Source organism: Phacochoerus africanus, chromosome 1 (assembly GCF_016906955.1).
Source record: "Phacochoerus africanus isolate WHEZ1 chromosome 1, ROS_Pafr_v1, whole genome shotgun sequence".
In the NCBI taxonomy this organism is placed as follows: domain Eukaryota; kingdom Metazoa; phylum Chordata; class Mammalia; order Artiodactyla; family Suidae; genus Phacochoerus; species Phacochoerus africanus.
Window position 1 is genome coordinate 109,256,072 of NC_062544.1, and position 21,754 is coordinate 109,277,825.

General features: G+C 39.4%; 1 protein-coding gene across 1 annotated transcript in view; it reads left to right on the forward strand.

Annotated features, from left to right (window-relative positions):
• Positions 1-21,754, forward strand: part of SACM1L (SAC1 like phosphatidylinositide phosphatase) — a 48,269-nt gene that overhangs the window by 23,444 nt on the left and 3,071 nt on the right. The window contains 13 exon segments of the mRNA XM_047771883.1: positions 2,160-2,261; positions 4,791-4,876; positions 5,924-5,983; positions 5,985-6,011; positions 6,515-6,583; positions 9,735-9,814; positions 12,161-12,259; positions 14,773-14,911; positions 17,261-17,330; positions 17,438-17,510; positions 18,252-18,345; positions 18,464-18,556; positions 19,242-19,299. Of these exon segments, the coding sequence (XP_047627839.1) occupies positions 2,160-2,261; positions 4,791-4,876; positions 5,924-5,983; positions 5,985-6,011; positions 6,515-6,583; positions 9,735-9,814; positions 12,161-12,259; positions 14,773-14,911; positions 17,261-17,330; positions 17,438-17,510; positions 18,252-18,345; positions 18,464-18,556; positions 19,242-19,299 (1,050 nt within the window).

The window sequence follows — 21,754 nt, forward strand, 5'->3', positions numbered from 1 at the left end:
ATTTTTTATTTTCCTCTTGATCTTTCCATGCTTTCTGGATAGATACTCATCTTGTAGTCAGAGGGGAATGATTCATAAAGCAGACGTATTCATGCCATACTCAGTTCTCTCAGGGTAGGCTCATGTCTGATTCATCTTTGTGCCCTGGCTCTAAATAGATAATTCGGGTGAATAAATGAATAAATACAGCTTTGAGGTCTTTTCTAGCATGGTGGATTTTAAAAGATTATGAGTTGGGAGGTCAAGATGAGTCATTATTATGCCTGATGATAACAGGTAATAGAGAGGGATGAATCATTAAGTCATGTTGTTAGTGTCATTCAGTAGCACTATTTTGAAAATTAGTTGGCATTTCCCTCTGGTACATTCTATCCGGAGGTTTTTCAAGAACATTCACAGCACCACTGTTAGAGCAAACTCTAACCACAAGTTCCATCAACAGAAGAATTAGGGCTCTTGTGATATGGTCCTTATAGATTGCACACAACACTGAAGAGGAACGAACTACTGCTTCATGCAGTACAAGGATGACTCCTAGGTACTTACTGGGGGCATAAACAAGGACTTGACATTTATGTTAAGTTATATAGTGCCATTTTTATAAAACCAAAAGCAAGCTGTGTGATTTTAAGTCAGGGTGGCATATAATGAAACTAAAAAGTGAGGAGAATGGTCTTCACAAGGTTTCTGGGCAAGAAGGCAGTTGGATGGGATGAAGAAGGAATGGATAATTAGATTCAGGGTTTTGATATTGTTCTGAAGTTAGATAGTTGGTTTATAGATATTTATTTTGCTGTTATGCTTTATGATGGATGAATCAAATTATATTGAGAAAAATGTTACATATAGAAAATAACCATAGGGCAAACCCTATGAGAAACAAATGAGAGAGAGAAGTTTTGTGTCTGGATAATCTTTAATTTACAGTTTGTGAAATCTTTATATGCTTACCAACTGTTATTTCTAATTTGCGTATATTTCAATGTTTTTTAAACCTCAGTAGCCTAGCCTTCCCCTTTTTTCCATTTGTTATTTGAAGGTTAATCTATTTTAAGTTTATGTGTTTTTCATTCAAAGATTTCTGTGTGATATGGTTAATATTTAATTCTTTTTTAAAATTTTTTTTATTTTTTAGTATAATCTCCATTTTACTGTCTTTTGAGAGAATAGCATTTCTTCAGTTCTAAGGACTCAGCTCCTTAAATGGGCTTTGGTGGAGGTCATGGGGCGGCACCTGCAGGTCTGATTTGGGGTAGAGGAGTTCCCATCATGGCGCAGCGGAAATGAATCTGACTAGGAACCACGAGGTTGAGGGTTCGATCCCTGGCCTCACTCAGTGGGTTTAGGATCCATCGTTGCCGTGAGCTGTGGTGTAGATCGCAGATGCGGCTCAGATTGATGTTGCTGTGGCTGTGGGATAGGCCAGCAACTATAGCTCTGATTCGACCCCTAGCCCCGGAACCTCCATATGCTGCAGGTGCAGTCCTAAAAGCAAAAAATAAAAATAAATAGATAAATTGGGATGGAGGTGTTCGATCCTTCTGGGCTTTTGGAGGATGATTTCTGACTACATTGCTGTGAATGGCACAACTCACCCAGTAATATAGTTTCACATACAGCTCGGGAAACACACAGGCATCGAAAACTCTTGCTTTGGAAGTGTTCCTGATGGCCACAGCCTCTGCTATGTTTCAAATGACAAACGCCTCAATGGCCTTGTCCTTGGGCATGCATCGGGCACAGTTGGTGTAGTGAATAGGCTGCACATGGCCGTGGCCCTTTTTGGCATGGCCATTGTTCCATTCTTTTTGGTCATTTTGGAAACGAAGACTCGAGAGCACTATTTAATTATTTACTTTCAGAAAGTGGTTGAGAATGTCTGGGAAAGGAAATCATATTATTCAAATAGAAACACTATAATGACCCACTTAAACATACTGCCTGTATGTAATTATAGGGTAACTAACTTGACAAAACTTCACAATTAGTACTAAAGACTTGTGAATATTCATGAAGGACCAAAAAAGATGTGCACATTCTCTGTCCTTTTTTTCTTTTAAAGGCAGAGTCATTCTTACTAGGGTAGATAGGTTCTAATTTAATCTGAAAATAATACATATGATTTCTCCATATGGTATATTTTTCTTAATGTAGTTAAGTTATTACTATGCACTCATGTTCTATTAATGGAAAATACTTTGATTGGATTCTCATCTCGAGGAGGAGTTGTTTCAGAGCTGGTGTGCGCTATTATGTAAGAGGTGAGATTTTGCCAGTATGATTCAGTACTGAGTTGTATCTATCTATGATTAATGGTTGGCTTATGGTAACATGAATGTAACCTTTTGTATTTTATTTGTTTTCATTATCATTTGATAGCCTCGCTAAATATTTATCTCCTGCTTCATTGTAATAATTAGGTAGGTCTTCTGTGCTTTTACTCCAGATACTGTAGTTACATTGCAGATGTTAATGAGACACTATCAGCTGCTTCTTACTGCTTTAAGAGGAATTGAACCTGTTATTTGCCAAATGTCTGAAAGCATAGCTGAACTCACTGTAGTTTTCAGTAACCTAAACTTCAATCAGAAAGTATTTTTTTTATTGTTCTTGGTTTCCTTGCATGTAAAAAGCTGTACGTTTGACTTTATGCCTTCAACTTTAAAGATTACATTTGAGCATTTATGCTCTAGGCTTTGTACTAGCAACATACTAATTTGCTTAAAACAAACATTTAAAATCTATATTAGGAGTTCTGGTTGTGGTGCAGCAGTAACAAACCTGACTAGTGTCCTCGAGGACGCAGGTTTAATCCCTGGCCTCGCTCAGTGGGTCAAGGATCCAGCGTTGCCGTGAGCTGTGGTGTAGGTCGCAGATATGACTCAGATCTGGCATTACTGTGGCTGTGATATAGACTGGCAGCTGTAGCTCCTATTGACCCCTAGCCTGGGAACTTGCATATGCTGCAAGTGTGACCCTGAAAAGAAAAAAAAAAAAGACAAAAAAAATCTATAGTAAAAATAACTGTTGTCATTTGAAGAGGAGTTTCCATAACTCTTTTGTTTTGTTTTGTTTTTTCAAACCAGAGTATATCAATAAAATACTTTGGACCCTTAGATCATAGAAGTTTGGGGCCAGGAAGGTGTGAAAGTCATTTGGTTAATCCCCTTTACTATAGGTGATTTTGCAGAGCAAGGAAGACTTTTAGTGAATGACTGGCCAAGATCACAAAATCAGGATTAGAGTTAGCAATGCCCTTATATTTAGATTTTCTTGGATGGAGTTACATTTTTTAATTGAAATTTTTGAATCAGTAATGCACTCATGTAGATTAGGTATCAAAAGGATAAATTAGATATAAAAGATTTGCAGTTAAAAAATGTTTCTCATTTCTGATTGCATCTGCTGCATCGTATCCCCCAACTAACTAATCTATTGTTGGTTTCTAACATATTTTTCCAGACAGTTTTTGTGCTATTCTAAGTATGTTTGCCTCCTCCTTTTGTAGATAGTGGTTGTATACTGTGTAAGTTTTCTTGACCTTGGATTTTTTTTTAACTTAATATGGATTGAAAATCCCTTCATAAAGATCTGTGTGTGTGTCTCTCTCCCCCTCTCCGCCTCTCTCTCTGCCTCCCCTTCCCTCCACCATCTCACTCTTATCCTCAGTCTCACTTTTTAAAATAAGTACATGTTATTCTTAATGGGAATTCTGGGCAGAACCAAGTATAGCCCATGCTTCTGACAAGTAATTTTAGAAGGCATTGAGAAGGCATTTTATTGATTTGATTTATAATTTTGTTCCCTTCTGGTAATATATTAACAAAAACACTGATTTTATGTATTACATCTCAAAATGTTATATGTTTTAGACATATGTCAGATAGACAGGATTGTTAAATATTTGAGACAGTTAAAAAATTTTTTCCTGATGATTTGAATCAGGAACTAGTTGAAAGTTGCCTTTGCTTATTAGCAAACTATTCTTAGTAAAAATAGATGATTTTAAAGTAGTGCTTAAAACATTTGAAGGAACTAACCGAATCAAGGTTAGGTATTTAACAGCAGTGCTTTTCAAATTAGGCTTATATTCATGGAGTTATAGAAGTTGTAGGATAATATAATTTTGTCCTTTCACTTTGATAATTAAAATTATAAGCATCTACTGGACCATTTGCATCATTATAACAAAATATTGTTAACATAATGGCCCATATTTGCATTTAATATTGTGTTTAATGATTTTAACTTTCAAAGTAGTATTTTTCAAAGTGGGATCTATGAATATACTCTTCAGAGGTGTGGGGTGGTTGTTTTTTTTTGTTGTTTTGTTTTTTTTGGTTTTTTTTTTTTTTTGACCACACCTGTAGCCTGCGGAAGTTCCCAGGCCAGGGATCAAACCCGCACCACAGTAGTGGCATTGCCAGATCCATAACCCACTAGACCATCAGGGTACTCAGAGGTTTTTGAAAATTCACTTTTTCTTTAAAATATGTCCAAAATTTGAGAAACACTGTTTTACAGGAATTGTGTATATATAAGCGGTTGATACATTAAATAGCAACCAGCATCATCTGTTTATTAATAGATCCTTAATACTCCCTTTAAGCCTGTTCAAATGAGTGAGCTTCTATTAGCTTTCTGATGGTGTACTATGCATTTGCTTGAAATTTAGTTTTATGAGTACTTTTCCACTAATTTGAACTGACTTAATTCTCTTCAGGTTAGTGAATTAATGAGTATCTGATGTTTTCCTTTTATAATACAGTTATTTCTTTTTTCCAATTTAGGAATTGATTCTGAAGGCCATGCAGCTAATTTTGTAGAAACAGAACAAATTGTGCACTACAATGGGAGCAGGGCTTCATTTGTGCAGGCAAGTTCATGTGTCTGTTAGGCAGAAAAATTGTCATTTCCTATCACATTGTTGAAGTTTGTTTTCTCTTTCCCTTTTAAAGTAATATCATTGCCTCTGATCTGGAAAAATTCACCCAAAACAAGGATATTCCATTAATCTAGCAGTTAGCTGTGAACATTTCCTGCCCTTGAACTAAATCCCTGAAAGAGAGGATAGGGTAGAAGTGCAAGGGTTATGGAAATAGAGCCATCTGTCTGCTCAAACTTTTAGCCTTCTTCTGGGAAATGGTGACAGAACAAGCAGCTAGCTTAGGATTGACTTTACCTGCCTTGCACTTCATTGTGACATAATTTCTGAGTTGTGTGTCCCTTGCTGCTTCAGAGCATTAATGGCTAAAAATACTGTTAAGTTCATAAACATCATTCATTTCGGGAATGAATATAAGCAATTTTCTAGTTTTATTATAATGCCAAATTATATAGCAGACGTGACTTGGGTAATTTTTACTCATAGATAAATTGTTTTATTTTAGAATCTAGGGGAGACACAACTATCTGCTATACAAGTGCCATATATATAAAATCAGGAGAAAAAGGCCTTTGAAAATGTATCCCTACAAAATATGAATTTAGGAGCAGGTGTACATGAATTTCTTTTTTTTTTTTTTTGAAAGTTTTCTTTTATTTATTTATTTATTTATTTGTCTTTTGCTATTTCTTGGGCCGTTCCCGCGGCATATGGAGGTTCCCAGGCTAGGGTCGAATCGGAGCTGTAGCCGTCGGCCTACACCAGAGCCACAGCAACGCAGGATCCGAGCCATGTCTGCAACCTACACCACAGCTAATGGCAACGCTGGATCACTGAGCAAGGGCAGGGATCGAACCCCCAACCTCATGGTTCCTAGTCGGATTCGTTTACCACTGCGCCACGATAGGAACTCCCATGGATTTCTTTATAGTTGATAGGTTGTATTTTTATTTTTTCCTTTGCAGTCATTGATATGTATATATCCCTGATAGCTGAGAAAAACAAGTTTGTGTTTTACTTATCTTTGTTTTCTTTTAGACTCGAGGATCAATACCACTTTACTGGTCTCAAAGACCAAACCTGAAGTATAAACCACGGACCACTGATCAACAAAGTAGCAAATCATGTGTGTAACTTCCATGCATTTTTCATTGGCTATAAATAGAAGTTTAGTGGCATTATAGTTTGCATATAGAGCATGTATTTATTCCCCATTCGTTAGAGTTTAAAATCTTTGAGGCCTTTCTTATTGGTTCTGAACCTCTAAACCAAAAGGCTGTATAGACGGCATGTTAGAAACGTGGAAAAGCAAACTGATTGAATGACATGGCAAATTTTGATTTTTAGGGACCTCAGTAGGATTTACAACCTTATGCTGTTTAGCATATTTACTGTATTCTATTTAAGATTATATCCAGAGTTAAAATTGTAATATTGTAGCTCAGAGTATAATGGCTTATAATTACCACTCATTAGGATGGGTCATGTCTTCTAGATATTCTAAATACCATCCTAATGTCATTCTCCTGATAGAGATAGAGGAACTTTAAGGAGATACTTTTTAACATCTTATAAATATTCTTATAATGTAATCTGGTAAAGTATATAACTCTTTTTGTTCCTCTCTAGATGGATGGTTTCCAAAGGCATTTTGATTCACAAGTAATTATTTATGGAAGACAAATCATAATCAATCTGGTAGGTTTCTTATGTTTCTTGGGGGAACAAAACCTTGCATCTTTTTTTTTTAACATAATAAAATTTACTATTTTAACCTTTTTTTTTTTGGTCTTTTTTGCCTTTTCGAGGGCTGCTCCCGCCGTGTGTGGAGGTTCCCAGGCTAGGGGTCTAATCAGAGCTGTAGCCACCAGCCTACACCAGAGCCACAGCAACTCGGGATCTGAGCCGCGTCTGTGACCTACACCACAGCTCACGGCAACACAGGATCTTTAACCCACTGAGCAAGGCCAGGGATCGAACCTGCAACCTCATGGTTCCTAGTTGGATTCGTTAACCACTGCGCCATGACAGGAACTCTCCTTTTTTAACCATTTTTATGTGTGCATTTCAGGGGCATTAAATATTATATAATGTTGTGCAACTAGTGCCACTGACCGTTTACAGAATTTTCATCATACCAGATAGAAACTCACTATCCATTAAAGAGTAACTTCCTATTATCCCTCTCACCTGAGCCTCTTGTAACTCTCTTCTACTTTGTCTTTATGAATTTGCCTATTCTAGGTACTTTATATAAATTGTATCATGTGATATTTTTTCCTTAGTGTCTTGCTTACTTAACTTGGCAGAATGTTTTTCTTTATGTGGCTCCAAGTTACTTCGTATTGTCCTTTTGTTTTAACCCAAAGGACTTCCTTTAGTATTTCTGGTAGGGCAGGTGTAGTGATAATTAACTCCTGAGCTTTCGTTATCTAAGAATGTCTTAATTTATCTCTCATTTTTGACGGATGGTTTTGCCAGTTAGAGAATTCTTGTTGACAGTTCTTTTCTTTAAGTACTTTAAGTATATCATTCCATTGCTCTCTGGCCTCTAAGTTTTCTGAAGAGAAATTGACATATAATTCTATTCAGAATCCCTGGTGTGTGATGAATCTCCTCTGTTGCTCCTTACCCTCTCTTTGTCTTTAAGTAATGTGTTTTATAATGTGTCTGGTGAGGGTTTCTTTGGGTTTGTCATATCTGGGGATTGGACACTTCTTGGATTTGAGGATCTATATCTTTTGTCAAATTTGGGGAGGTTTTTTTGCCGGTTTCTTTTAAAATAACCTCTCTGCCTCTTTCCTCTCTCTCTGTTCTCTTTCTGGGACTCTCATAATAATATGTTGTCTGATTGTATCCCAGAAGATCCCTAGGCTCTGTTCAATTTTCTGATTTTTCTTTTCTTTCTATTCTTTTGACTTGATTATTTCATTTGTTCTGTCTTCAAGTTTGCTGTTTTCTTTTTTCCTCCTGCTCAAATGTGATGCTGAAACTCTTTTAGTGAATATTTTTTTTAATTGGCCACACCCTCAGCATACTTTAGTTCCCAGGTCAGGGATTGAATCCAAGCCATAGGTGTGACCTACACCATAGCTGCCACAGCAGTGGATCCTTTAACCCACTGCCCTGGGCTGGGGTTTGAACCTGCACCTCCATGGCAGCCCAAGCCTCTGCAGTTGCATTCTTAACCCACTGTGTCACAGTGGGAACTCCTCCTCTATGAGTTTTTAATTTCCCTTTTTTACTTTTTAGCTCCAGACTTACTCTTGTATGGTTAATTTGAATATTTTCTATTTTTTGTTGATATTCTCTTTTTTTAATATATCATTTTCCTGATTTCCTTTAGTTCTCTGTCCATGTTTGATTTTAGCTCTGAGCATATTTAAGACAGTTATTTTGAAAGCTTTTTATATTTAAGGCTTCTTCAGGGATGGTTTCTTTCTGTTTATCCTTATCCATTGAATAAGCCTTGTCTTCCTCTTATTTTTCTTTTTGTATGCCTTATGATTTTTTCATTGTTGTTGTTAAAAACTGGGCATTGGATATTCATAATGTAGTAACTCTAGAAGTCAGTCTTCTTTCCCAAGGGTTTGGTGTTGTTTTCTTTTGTGTTTTGATTTTTGAATGCTGTAGTAATCCATTTCTTTTGAGACTATGCCAGACTATTTTTGCAAAGACTGTTCCTTGTTTTGTATGCTCACTGAAGTCTCTGTTATTTTAGCTCGTGTTCAACTAATGTTTTGACAGAAATTTCTTTGAATACCAGGAACTGAAACAGACAAATAAAAGAAAAAACAAAAGAGAGAACAACCCCATCTCCCAGTCTCTGCAAACTGGTTCTGTGCTAGGGCAGTCCTTCACTTATCAGTTAGGCTTGCTCCGAGCCTAGGGAAAGTTTAAGATCTTCTCAGGACTTTGCTGAACATGTATCTTCCTTGGGTATGCGTGTGACTTTCTCAAAGTCTCTGTATATGTGGCCGCTTTTGAATATCATTTCCCAAAGAGATCACCCCAGCTGCTTCTGGCAGTTGTTAGATAGTCTTTTTTTATGTCTCCGCCTGAAATATTTTGCCCATGGCATCTGTTAATTTGTAGTCCTCTTGTAACTTAGAAGAACAGTGTTTACCACTTTTCCTGCCTGTGTTCAGATTTATGCAGAACAGACAAACAAGTCACTCTTTCAACTCAGAACAAAACATACACAGTAGTTTGCAAGTAAAGTCTGGTCTGCCCCCTCCTATTTGAGGAGAGGGACTGAGAACTGCGTTGCTGCTGCTGCTTAAAACTAAAATTATCACTGCACTGGGGAAAGGGTGAGGTAAATGCAAGAAAAATGCTACAAAACTGTCCTACAGGAGTTCCCGTCATGGCTCAGTGGTTAACAAATCCAACTAGGAACCATGAGGTTGTGGGTTTGGTCCCTGGCCTTGCTCAGTGGGTTAATGATCTGGCATTGCCCTGAGCTGTGGTGTAGGTTGCAGATGCGGCTCGAATCCTGCATTGCTGTGGCTTTGGCGTAGGCCGGTGGCTACAGCTCCGATTCGACCCCTAGCCTGGGAACCTCCATATGCTGTGGGAGCAGCCCAAAATGGCAAAAAGACAAAAAACAAAACAAAAAAACTGTCCTACAGTTTCGATGATGGCCTTATCTTGATGGGGCATTTGCTTGGTTGCTGTAAACCTTTGATTGTTTCAGAACTCCTACAAAGTTGTTTTAGACAGCTTCTCTTTTCTTCAGTGTTTTTATGAGAGTACATGAGCTTAGAGTTTCCTAGTCTTGCCATTTTGTTGATATCACTCTCTTTAATTAAACTTAAAAGAAAGTTGTGGTGTTTTTAATTTCCTACAGGTTAACCAAAAGGGCTCAGAGAAGCCACTTGAACAGGCGTTTGCAACAATGGTATCTTCCTTGGCAAGTGGGATGATCAGGTACCCTCACTGAAAATCTGTTGCAGGTCTTTTCACATTAGACGTGCACTTCCCTGTATATGCAAGTACATAGATATCTCTAGATATGTTTCAGCTTGTTGTTTTCAAAGCATGACTTTGTTAGCTTGGAATTTTCCCTGGCATAATTCATGTTGCAGAATAACTTTTTAACAGTCAGGTTTTAATTGAAATGTTGTAAAAATTTAGTCCTTGACTAAAATCTTCTCCTTGAGGCTTTGTGTCACTATGGCGATCAGGTCTTGAATTTCAATTCCTCATGATTGATTGGTGTGGTCTCCCTGGTTCTGACCACCACGAACTGAAGCAGTTTATTCTTGCATAGCGGCCTTGTCAGGAACACAGCTCATCTCTCCTATAAGTCACTAGGCAACAGTTACAGATTCTGTGTAGCCTTGTCAAAAGAAGTAGATCTGGAAACAGCAGCAGCAGCCCTGTGGAAAAGTACAGGGTAATGAGTCAGCCCATTTGGAGCTTTCTGCACTGGAAACTGAGGTAGAAAGTGGGGACGTACTATAGTAGAAAGTGGTCACAGGCATTAGGTGAAGACTTTTTAAAGAAATGATACTGGGTTGTTTAAACATACTCAAAAATAGAATGATATAATGAATCTTTGGGGAAGGATTTAGGTCTGTTTTGTCAAACTCAAAAACTCTAGCAAGTTATCAGACCCTTATTCCATGCACATTTCTGCCTTCTCACAGTGGATCCTGCCCAAACACATTTCAGAGGAATCAGAGAAGTGATCCTATCTAGGATGTGCCTCAGTATCCTCTGAGGAATTACTCAGAGTGTACCTAAGAACCCAAAAATCAGAATCTTTGGGTTTAGAGTCCAGCATGTATAATCTGAGGAAGTTCATCTGCTGGCCCCTGTGCACACCCTTGTTTAAGAACCTGTCTCTATTTCAGAAGGTTGCCACAGGTGTACTTGCCTTGAGAGTTTGTAGCAGCTAGAATTTGAGGCAATTAAGTCAGTGCCCAGAGTTCCAGGGCACTGGGGGGGCACCTGCTGCTAAGGAGTGAACACCTCAAAGCTGTTGTTATCAGAATATAGTGATGTAAGACTTTCTTAGAAGATACAATGTAATGTCAGAAGGATATAGGCTTAAGAATCCAAATGCATTTAGGTGCTAATGAGCTACTTAAATTCTTCAGACATGTCTAGGGCTATGACATTTGATCAGAGCACTCCAAAAGTAGCTTTCACACCACCATTTTTAATGGAGCTGCCTTTAAAAATGCTTCCCCTCACTCCCAGTCTTCCCAAAGTCTAGCCTCTTAGTTGGCTAACCTTTTTTTTTTTTTTTTTTAATACTAATTTCTAAAGACCCCCGTTCTCCCCTGAGATAACCATTAAGGTGATAGATAGAAGTCCGTCTCAACCTGCTGGAAGCCCACACTCTATTAATGTCCCTTTAGCATGTTGGAGCCAAGAGAATCATATGAGAGTAGATGCCTAATTTGAATTCCACTCCGTAGACTAGAGTGTTATGACCTCCTAGTCCTCCTCCTCTGTGATTTTGAAACTGACAGCACTAATGGCCTAAACCTAGCCAGAACACAGATTGGGACGTGAACCCATGTGCTGGGACTTGAACCCAGCCTAAACCCAGATTGGGGCTTAAACCCACAGTTTTAAATTAGAATCACTCACCCTGTGTCTGGACTTACTGAGGTTCAGGTTCTTCATGTCTCCGTGCAGAAGGAATTCAGCAAGAGACAAAGTGATAGGCAAGAAATAGATTTATTAAGATAGGACGCTGTCTTATAGAGGTGCAAGGGGGCAGGCGCGGAAGCTCTGCCCCAAGGATCCAGTGAACTACAGTTTTATCATCCAGGGGGAGGAGGGGTTGGAAAAGACCACCTCTTCCTTTCTGGGAGTAGTAGCTCCTCCTTGGTACCCATAAGGTGTGTATTCAAATTAGCAGAAGGGCAGTCCTCAATCTCCTGCCCTTGGTGTGAATCTGAATGCAGGCCTCATCCATCCCCACCCAATGACTTCAGGCAATTCTCACACTTCCACTAGTCCAGCAAGCCTGCCTTGTTCTGATGGCTTTTTTGAGCAATTTATTAACTTACAGTGATCTCCCAAAGTTCCTAGATTTCCCTCTTTATTATGCATTATCCAGCAGTCTTACAAATACAGCACATGGGTTGATAGCACTTACCCACTGAGCAAGGTCAGGGATTGAATCCACAACCTCATGGTTCCTAGTCAGATTCATTTCCTTTCCGCTGTGCCCCAACAGGAACTCCTATACAGGATTATTAATAGAAGGAAAAGGAATAATCTTTAGTCAGTTTTCAAATATCTTTCTCTTGGTAGGTACATTGCCTTTGATTTCCATAAGGAATGTAAAAATATGAGATGGGATCGACTAAGTATTTTAGTGGATCAAGTAGCAGAAATGCAAGATGAATTAAGGTAAGCTATATTATTTCCATATAGAGATTGAGGGACGAGGTGTGTGCATATATTGATCATATTTATTATGCATCATCCAGCAGACTTACAAATACAGCACATGGGTTGACAGCACTTTTCTATACTCTCATCTTAGGGTTTTTTTTGTGTTTTTTTGTTTTTCCTGAAAGATGAGACTTTGTGATACTTAAATACTTTAAAATTCTTAAAAACAACCCAGGTCCAGGTATTTCATACTTTTGTGATTTATCTCCCACATATTTACAAATTTTTGTATATTGGAGTTAGTTTGCTGCTGCTTATGTTCAATTATTTTCACTAAACATTTTATCACAGATACTTGTCATTAACCTACCTAGTCTTTGTAATAGCATTTAATGGCTTTGCTGTGTCCTCTTGGGTCATAGTACAGTTTCAATTAAATGCTCTCCACACTGGACATCTGATTTGTTTTTTTTTCTCCTCCTACCATGAAAGATAGTGCTGCAGCAAATAGCTCTGGGTACAAATATATTTTTACTTCTATTGAATTGATTCCTAACATAAATCCTTGAAAGTAGGATTAATGAAGCAAAGGGTCTGAATATCTTTATGGTACTTTATGTGTGTTTACGGTGTTACTTGTTGTGGGAGTCCACAGATTCATTCTAAGTATATGTCAGTCTTAACCTGTTTTAAAGCCCAAAGAAGGAATCTATAAACCGGTCTGTCATTTTGTTCTGCTTGTGTAGTTCTAACCCTGACAAGCCAAATGCACTTTTTAATTTCATTTATATAGTAACATAGTAAAACTTCTCCTAAAGACATTTGCTCAGCTTTTAAAAAATATTTCTATGCATATTAAGTAATTGTTATAGTTAAATCTGCTTTTTTTTCCCCTGTGAGGTTTTGTTATGAGCATAGCTAGTGAAGGGGGGCTGTCTTATATCATTTTTGGGGTAGAGAAACATTGGCTGGGGCTGGCACATTGTCAGAAGGGTGCTTCCTTGGGTTACCTGTTAAATTGCTTCCACACAAGAGTATAGAAAGAAAGGAAGATTGACACCAGAATTCTGTATCCATTACACTCACTGTTGGTCCACAAGGACAGTGGACCTTTCACCCGTGACTTTCAGATAACCTCTCTGCATATTTGTTCCCACGTGTTTTTGGGGAAGTAGAAAGAATCTGGGCTTTGGGATCCTACACAATTACTTTGAAATCTCAGTTTGCCTCTTATTAGCCCTGTGACTCAGGAAACAAGCTAGTTATCTTCAAACCTTGGTTTCTTCATTGTAAAGTGGAGATAATAATACTTACATCTTTGATTAAAACATAACATTTACAAAATAGGTAATATTTACTTTATACGTACCAATTGGGTGCCACCACTCACATGTGCTCTGCATACACAAACTGTAAATGAACCTCCCCAATTCTGCATGAACCTCATGTAGGTTTTTAGTCTAAACACATTCTTTTAGCTATTATTTTTAAGGTCATGATTTTTTTAGCCCTTGAATTTTGCTATTTCCCCCTCAGTTTTTTGATTTTGGGGAATAATTGCAATAAAAGTAATATTATCTAGTATTCATTGTATGCCCTGTCCCATACACTCTGCTAAGCACTTTATACACATTATACATTATCTCATTTAAATCTTAGAGCAGCCTAATGGTAGTGCTCTTATCTCCATTTTGTGGATGAAAAAAACTTAGGCTCTAAGAGAGTAGGTTAATTATTTAAAGTTGCACAGCTAGTAACTTGCCTAAGGAGCTAAGTCTAGCAAACCAGTTGTTTGATGCCAAAGTCTATGTTCTTTACTGCCACACTGTACGTGGTCAAATTCTTGATTCATAGAATTATCTGAACAGATTGTTAAAAATGAGTGAAACACAGGAACTGTAACCTTAGTTGGCTCCAGTGCAGACATCTTGGTGGCTTAGAGGAGAAAAGAAAACTGATTTTTCAAATAATACCTTATACCTTATAAATGTTACACTATTTGCATATATTACCCATTTCTAGAAGAGATTTTAAAATATTTTTTAATGTATAATATCCACCCCTTGCTTGAGAGATTCTTACTCAGTTTATCTCAAGGCCAAGCATCCTCATTTTTAACAGACACCTCAGGGAATTCTGGTACAGCACAGGGACTGTGCTTCAAGAAATCCTGATGTATGGAGCATAGGTGAAGTAATTATGTCAAAGGAAACCCTCTTCTGGCCTTAGGGAAACATGATCATGTCCATAGCAATCTTTATAATACTCCCAATTCTTCCTTTTTCACATCTCTTGGGTAAAATGATCTCAGTGCTGCAGTCGTTTTGAGGTAAGGGCTGTCTTACCTTAGCCATTCAAGCTTCCTTTTCATCTTTGGTGATCAGCTATATATCTGGACCATATATTTCCTGTCTGACCTTTAAATTTACTGGTTTTAATAATGTTTCTGACATGGCCCCATATTATAAGAGGTCTGTCCTTAGACTTGGCTGATTTGGTATGAGAGTGTTTATACAAATATGCTTTAGTTATTTTCTAGTGGACCCTGCGGGCAAGGTGTTGACTAACCAGGAAGGCGTCTTCCGCAGCAATTGCATGGATTGTCTAGACAGAACCAACGTTATCCAGAGTCTTCTAGCTCGCCGTTCGCTTCAGGCCCAGCTTCAGGTGCAAATTCTTTTTTTCTGTTATTAAATAAACAATCAGGCAAAAAGTTAAAGAAACTTTATCTTTCTTTTTTTTCCTTTTTTTTTTGCCTTTTCTAGGGCCGATCGCACGGCATATGGAGGTTCCCAGGCTAGGGCTCTAATTGGAGCTGTAGCCACCAGCCACAGCCACAGCCACAGCAGTGCAGGATCCGAGCCTTGTCTGCAACCTACACCACAGCTCACGGCAACGCCGGATCCTTAACCCACTGAGCAAGGCCAGAGATCGAACTCTCAACCTCATCGTTCCTAGTCAGATTCATTAAGCACTGCGCCACGATGGGAACTCCGAAAGAAACTTTATCTTTCAAAACCAATAACAAAAAGCGTTCCCATGGCTACCCCCCAACCCAGCTCTTTTTGTTTCTGTGTCTTACTGTCCATGGATGTGCACTTTGTCCATAGCCATGATCAGTGTATGTACAGTTTTTAATTTTGCCCATTTCCTCTAGCAGTGTATATATAATCTTAGTCTCTAAGAGTTCCATTGTGGTGGTGTAATTTACCAAGCCATTTTGTTTGCTTTATTTTTGAGTTATAAATAACAATGTAGAGAATATACCTGTGTACATTGCTATTAGCTTGAATTATTTCCTTTGGGTTAATTCCTACTGGGTTAGTGTGTGTGTGTGTGTGTGTGTGTGTGTGTGTGTGTGTGTGTGTATGTATTACTTTCCGAGAGGGTTATACCAGTTTAACCCAATACTAGCCAGCAGTGATAAGTGAATCTCTCCAGTATTAAATATTTTTATTTAGAAAGGTTTTCTTTTTCTTTTTTCTTTTTGATAGTTACAAAGTAGCACCTCGTGGAGTTCCTTTAAAATGGCACAGTGGGTTAAGGACCCAGCATTGTTCACCACAGGGGCTCGGGTTGCTGCTGTGGTGTGGGTTTGATCCCTGGCCCAGGAACCCATATGCTGTGAACATGGCCAAAAAAAAAAAAGTAGCACCTCAAAGTTGTTTTCATTTGCATCTCTTTTATTGTTGGAAAGGGATATTAACTCCCAGGTAAAAAGTTTCTGATACAGCTTTGGTTTACCAGTAAGACTTTGCTGTTGAGGAAGAAAAGGTATAAATATTTCTTCTGTTTATATTTGGAATTAAAAATATATAGAGCCCAGATTTCCAGATCTCGTTGGCATTTGTTGTAGGGGCCATATGGAAGTTCCCAGGCTAGGGGTGGAATTGGAGCTGCAGCTGCCGGCCTGTGCCACAGCCATAGCAATGCATGATCCAAGCCGCATCTGCGACCTACACCACAGCTCATGGCAACGCCAGATCCTTAACCCACTAAGCAAGGCCAGGAGTTGAACCCGCGTCCTCATGGTTATTAGTCGGATTTGGTTCTGCTGCTCCACAACAGGAACTCCCTATAGTATATTTTTGAATAGAAGTGGTATTAGGAATGATTGTTTCTAAGACTGATTTTTTAAAACCTATTTAACTAGGTTCTATAAAATGTATTTAACTAACTTACATGCTAAAAATAGTATTATAAAACCTAACCAATTTTCAGAGAGTCTTTGGGCAGGAACCTCTCTAGCATCAGTGTCAGCTACTCTGGGGACTCCAGTTGAGCCTTTCCCTTTCCGGTGAGGGCAGAGTTTTTACCCAGGTGAAGATCACTGAGGGTGGGCAGGCCTCATTCTGAGGGAGCGAGAGTGCCATGTCATCTGAGGTGAACACTGAAGATGGTGGTTCTAAGAGGGTTTGCAGGTTTAAGACGAGGACCAAGGTCCTAATCTGTGGTCAGTAAACTCCAAAGGAGAGTCCACAGAGAGATTCAGGATGCCCAGGTGTCCTCCGAGATGACATGCAAAGGGCTGTACCTAGGTGCCCTTTGTGGGGAGGTAGGTGGAGAGGTAGCATTCATCCAGTTCTCAAGGGTTCCCTGGGATAGCAGGTTCGTGTGGGGGTCAGAAGTCTGGGGGTGGTGAGTTGTGAGGAGGGTGGAGGGGTAAAGGCAATGGAAGGTTGAGGGTGGCAGGAAACAAGGGAGTCGTGGCTGGAGTCCTACAGCAGCCCTCACCTCCCTCTCCTTTCCCTTCTGCCGCTTCCTCTGGGTGCTCAGTCCTGTTGCTGTTCCTGTGGTGCTCAAGCTCCAGAGAGAGGGGGCCGTGGGTGGAAGGAAGCTTCGCAGCCTGGCCTGAGCAGGAGAGGGTTGTGTCCCCAAATCCAAAGAAAGCTTCTCCTGCCTGCAGCCTGCAGCCAGGAATCATGTGAGATGATTTGGGAACTGCCTGCTTTTTCTTCCTAAATCATATATGCCATAATCAATTATACATAAACATGCATATGATTTTTATTTTAGAGACTAGGAGTTTTGCATGTGGGACAGAAGCTTGAAGAACAAGATGAATTTGAGAAGATTTACAAAAATGGTAGGTAATTTCTTTAAGAGGCAAGGTTACTCAAATTTTGAAATAATATTTTGGATTTAGAGCATTGGTTGTCATCTTAAACATTATATTTTTACTCTCTTTCACAGCCTGGGCTGACAATGCAAATGCTTGTGCCAAACAGTATGCAGGAACTGGTGCCTTGAAGACTGATTTTACCAGGCAAGCCATGCTTTAAAATAGCATTCCAGATCAGTGGGTCCCAGTTCTGGTGCATAGTAGATCCCTTGGGCAGCTTTCAGACAACAGAGAACAGCAAAGGGAGACCACCAGTGCCTGGGCCTCAATCAGACTAAGTCAGGACTGCAGGGAGATGAAGCCTAGGCACCACTAGCTTCTTAGCATCTCTGGGTGATTCTGATGCTCAGTAAAAGTTGGGAACTAAGCTCTTCATTGCTCCCCAAAACTTACTGTCCACTGAAATCACCCCATTCACTCGCAGCAGGTCTGGGGGAGGGCCTGAGATTCTGCACCAAGGTGATGCTGGTGCTGCTGCTGCTGCTTTCAAGGACCACATTGGGTAGTGAGAGAGGTTAGAATATTTTGAATTTGTTACAGATGTGGTTGGGTCTTTTTCTGCAATATAGATTCCCTGGGAACAAGATAAGATTTCTGGTCTCTTTGCTTTTTTATACCACTTAACCTTGGCTGTGTGTTTCTTTTATTTCTTGAACTAAGCATTTGTCCTCTTTGTGTCTACTTGGGTAATATTTTAGAATACACGTTTCTTGGACCTGATAGTGGGTTATTTTGTTAGGTATCTCCTTTACATATCCAAGTATGATTTTTTAAAAAATCTTTGTAATTCACTTATCTCTAAACCACATATATAATGGCCATAAAAAAGTGTAAGAATATAATATGCACATCTGTAACTCAAAACTTAACCTCTTATTTAACCAGAACTGGGAAGAGAACTCAGTTGGGGCTTATAATGGATGGCTGGAACTCGCTAATTCGGTATTACAAGAACAACTTTTCTGATGGATTTAGACAAGTAAGTTTGTATTTGATGCTCATTTTTGGTCATTAGATGGTTATATCTTTGTAGTGTTCCTCAGTAATGTCATCACATCTAATTTGGGAGTTACTAATTTCCTTTTTTTCTGTTCTAGGATTCCATAGACTTATTTCTTGGGAACTATTCAGTGGATGAATTAGACTCTCATAGTCCTTTAAGTGTTCCAAGGGATTTGAAATTCCTGGCTGTAAGAAACCTTTATGTTTTTCACATTGTTAAAAGCATTTTGTCTGAAGATAGAGATGGTGCCAGCTCCCCTTGATCTAAAGCATTCGCTGTTGTTCTAAATGGAACATAAATACTCAAGTTTCCCCAAGGAGCAGATCAGGGAGAGGAGTGAAATAACTTTGGAGTGTTTGTCTCTCTCTCTCTCACTTCCTCTTTAAGTGACAGCACAGATGCAAAGGGAACATGAGGGCTTCTTATTCAGGGAGACTGCTTCCCTGAGGTCCAGGGATTGCAGAAGGCAGACTTGTGACATGGAAGGCAAGGTGTGTTTTTGACACGTCTCTGCTTTTTGACTCCTCTGCTCACCAGATTTTGCAGGAGCCTCTCTGGGACTCATCCCAGTGAGCAGAGTGTCGTGGAGTGGGAGGGGCCTAGATCTGTGTTCTCGTCTGGGTGACCTCCTTCCACTTGGCATTCCTTAGTTTGGAGTAAAGCCATGTTTCTTCAGATCTTTTAGCCCATTTGAAGATTTGGGCAGTTATGATCAAACCTCTAAATAATGATGGTTTGTTGGGAAAAAAAATATTTTGTGTATAAGATTGCAGAAGAGTTTTATTCTCTTTCCAGGAAAGCAGGTACAACTGATTTTACAGCCACTGATTAGCATCTTGTATGATGGTTTCTCTTTCCATTTTATTTTCTAGTTGCCTATTATCATGGTTGTTGCCTTTTCCATGTGCATTATCTGTTTGCTTATGGCTGGTAAGTCTGCCCTTGTTTCACATTCTTATATTGGTTTCTTAGAATGTTGAACTTTCCTATATAATATCTTGAGTTTTTGTGTCTACTCAATACTCGATGTTTCCCTTTTAAATTGAATGAGTAAAGTGAGCAGATGGGATTAGTCTTTAGATTTGACAGAGGAAAAATACATGCTTTGTAGCTTGATAATGGGTTTTTTCCCCCACTTAAGCTTTTTAAAATATCTTTTTCTTGTTACCAAAGTAATACATAGTAATTACAGAAAATAGGGTTAGGCAATTAAGTAAATGTTACTTATCATTCTTCTGTTCAGAGATAAGCTAATTACTCTTAACATTTTGATGTTTTAATCTTTATAAATATGTGTGATTTTTTTCAAAAGTGAGATATTGTAAATTTTTTTGAAATCAGTTTTTTCCACTGAGCAGTATAAGCATTTCCCATGTTCTTTATTTTTAATGGCTGCAGAATATTCCATTTATGGATATATAGTGTATTTAACCAACCATCTGTTGTTGGACAAATAAATGTAATTATAGATTAATGCTTATCATTAATTTTTTTTTTTTTTGGTCTTTTTAGGGTTGCACCTGTGGCATATGGAGGTTCCCAGGCTAGGGGTCTAATTGGAGCTGTAGCTGCCGGCCAGCAACACCAGATCCTTAACCCACTGAGCGTGGCCAGGGCTCGAACGCACAACCTCATGGTTCCTAGTCGGATTTGTTTCCGTTGCACCACAATGGGAACTCCTATTATTAAATTTTAATAGCAAAATTGCCTAAGAACCTAAGCTAAGAGGGTCTTTACTGGTATTCTTTTTTTCTCTCAGTATTTTCCTGTTAGTGAGTTCATAAGCATTAAGATGACAGTGTCTCCATTAAGTACTAGTCAGTGCTCTGGGAATTTGTGTCCATGCTGTGGTTGTATTGTTTCTGGGAGTTGCAGCCAGAGGCGCAGGAAGAGGCACCTCCAGTCTCTTACTCTGTCTGAATTCGTGGGGCTGATGTTCCTCTATCAGGCAGACTCTACCATCCTCAGGCTCTCCTCTCATGAAGTGGCCCTTTGTTCCTTCACACAGACCACATCTCCCCCTTTCTGATTTCCACAGCACTCTGTGTACCTCTCATGTAGCACGGTCCTCTTTTAACCTTGTAAGCACGTAGGGATTTCTTTCTTTTTTTTTGTCATTTTGTCTTTTTAGGGCACACTTGCAGCATATGGAGGTTCCCAGGCTGGGGTCCAATCGGAGCTACAGCTGCCGGCCTATGCCAGAGCCACAGCAACACAGGATCCCAAGCTGCGCCTGCGACTTACACCACAGCTCACGGTAACACTGGATCCTTATCCCAGCGAACCAGGCCAAGGATCAAACCCATGTCTTCATGGATGCTAATCGGGTTCATAACCTGCTGAGCCACAATGGGAACTCCTGGCCCAGGGTGTTTTTCTTTGTATAGTAATGATTTGCCTCTCATTTGTCTTTCTCACTGGGTCAGCAACTCTTGGAGGGCAGAGACTGTGTTACTGATTGCTTTATCTCCTCTGTCCAGGACATAGGGAGTCCTCAGCGAAAGATTGCTCAATTAAGGACTCCTGTTCCACCCCTACCCCACATTAATTCTGCCAGCTTCTTGAGGAGAGGCTCAGAACCTGTTCTCATCTCTGTAATGCTCTTGGTGTTCAGCATTGTAGAGAGTTACAACACAGAAAGGAGCAGTCCTGTTGTTACTCTAAAGCAGGGGTTAGCAAACATTTTCTGAAAAGAGCCAGATAATAAATATCTTAGATTTTGCAAACTACATACAGTTGCTGTTGCACCTTGTCTTTACAGCTCTTTAAAAACGTAAAAACCATCACAGTACAAAAATCAGGCCAAGGGCTCTCGGGTGTGGCTGGTCTGTGTGCAGGGTCCGCAGGAAGGGCAGGACAGAAGGGACGGGACAGCCAGCATGTTCTGCTCATGGCTGTGTTCACGCCCTGGATCTCTGGCTTCTTTCTTTAAAACATTGCCCAGTGCATGCTATTTTCTGGGAGCTACTCCACCAGTGGATTCTTTTTGTTACTGCAGTCTCTTTATGTATTCACATTACCTTCTAGAACCTCTCGAGAGGCTAGGAAGTCGGGACTGTGACTCAGCCTGGAAAAATAGACCATTCCTTTGTGTCCCCACCCAAGTGTCCCAGGGTGGGCTTGTGAGGAACTGCCTTTTTTCTTTATCCAGCAAGTTTTAAAACCCAGAGCTGTCAAAATTAGCAGTCCTGTCAATTTGATTGTTTTTGAGTAAAAAGAGATTGGATGCTGTGGATGGTAATATCTTGTGTCAGTTGTAAAATAATGATCTTTGGGAGTTTCCTGCGTGGCTCAGCAGTTAACAAACCCAACTAGGATCCATGAGGATGTGGGTTCCACCCCTGGCCTTGCTCCGTGGGTTAAGTAAGGATCCTGCGTTGCTGTC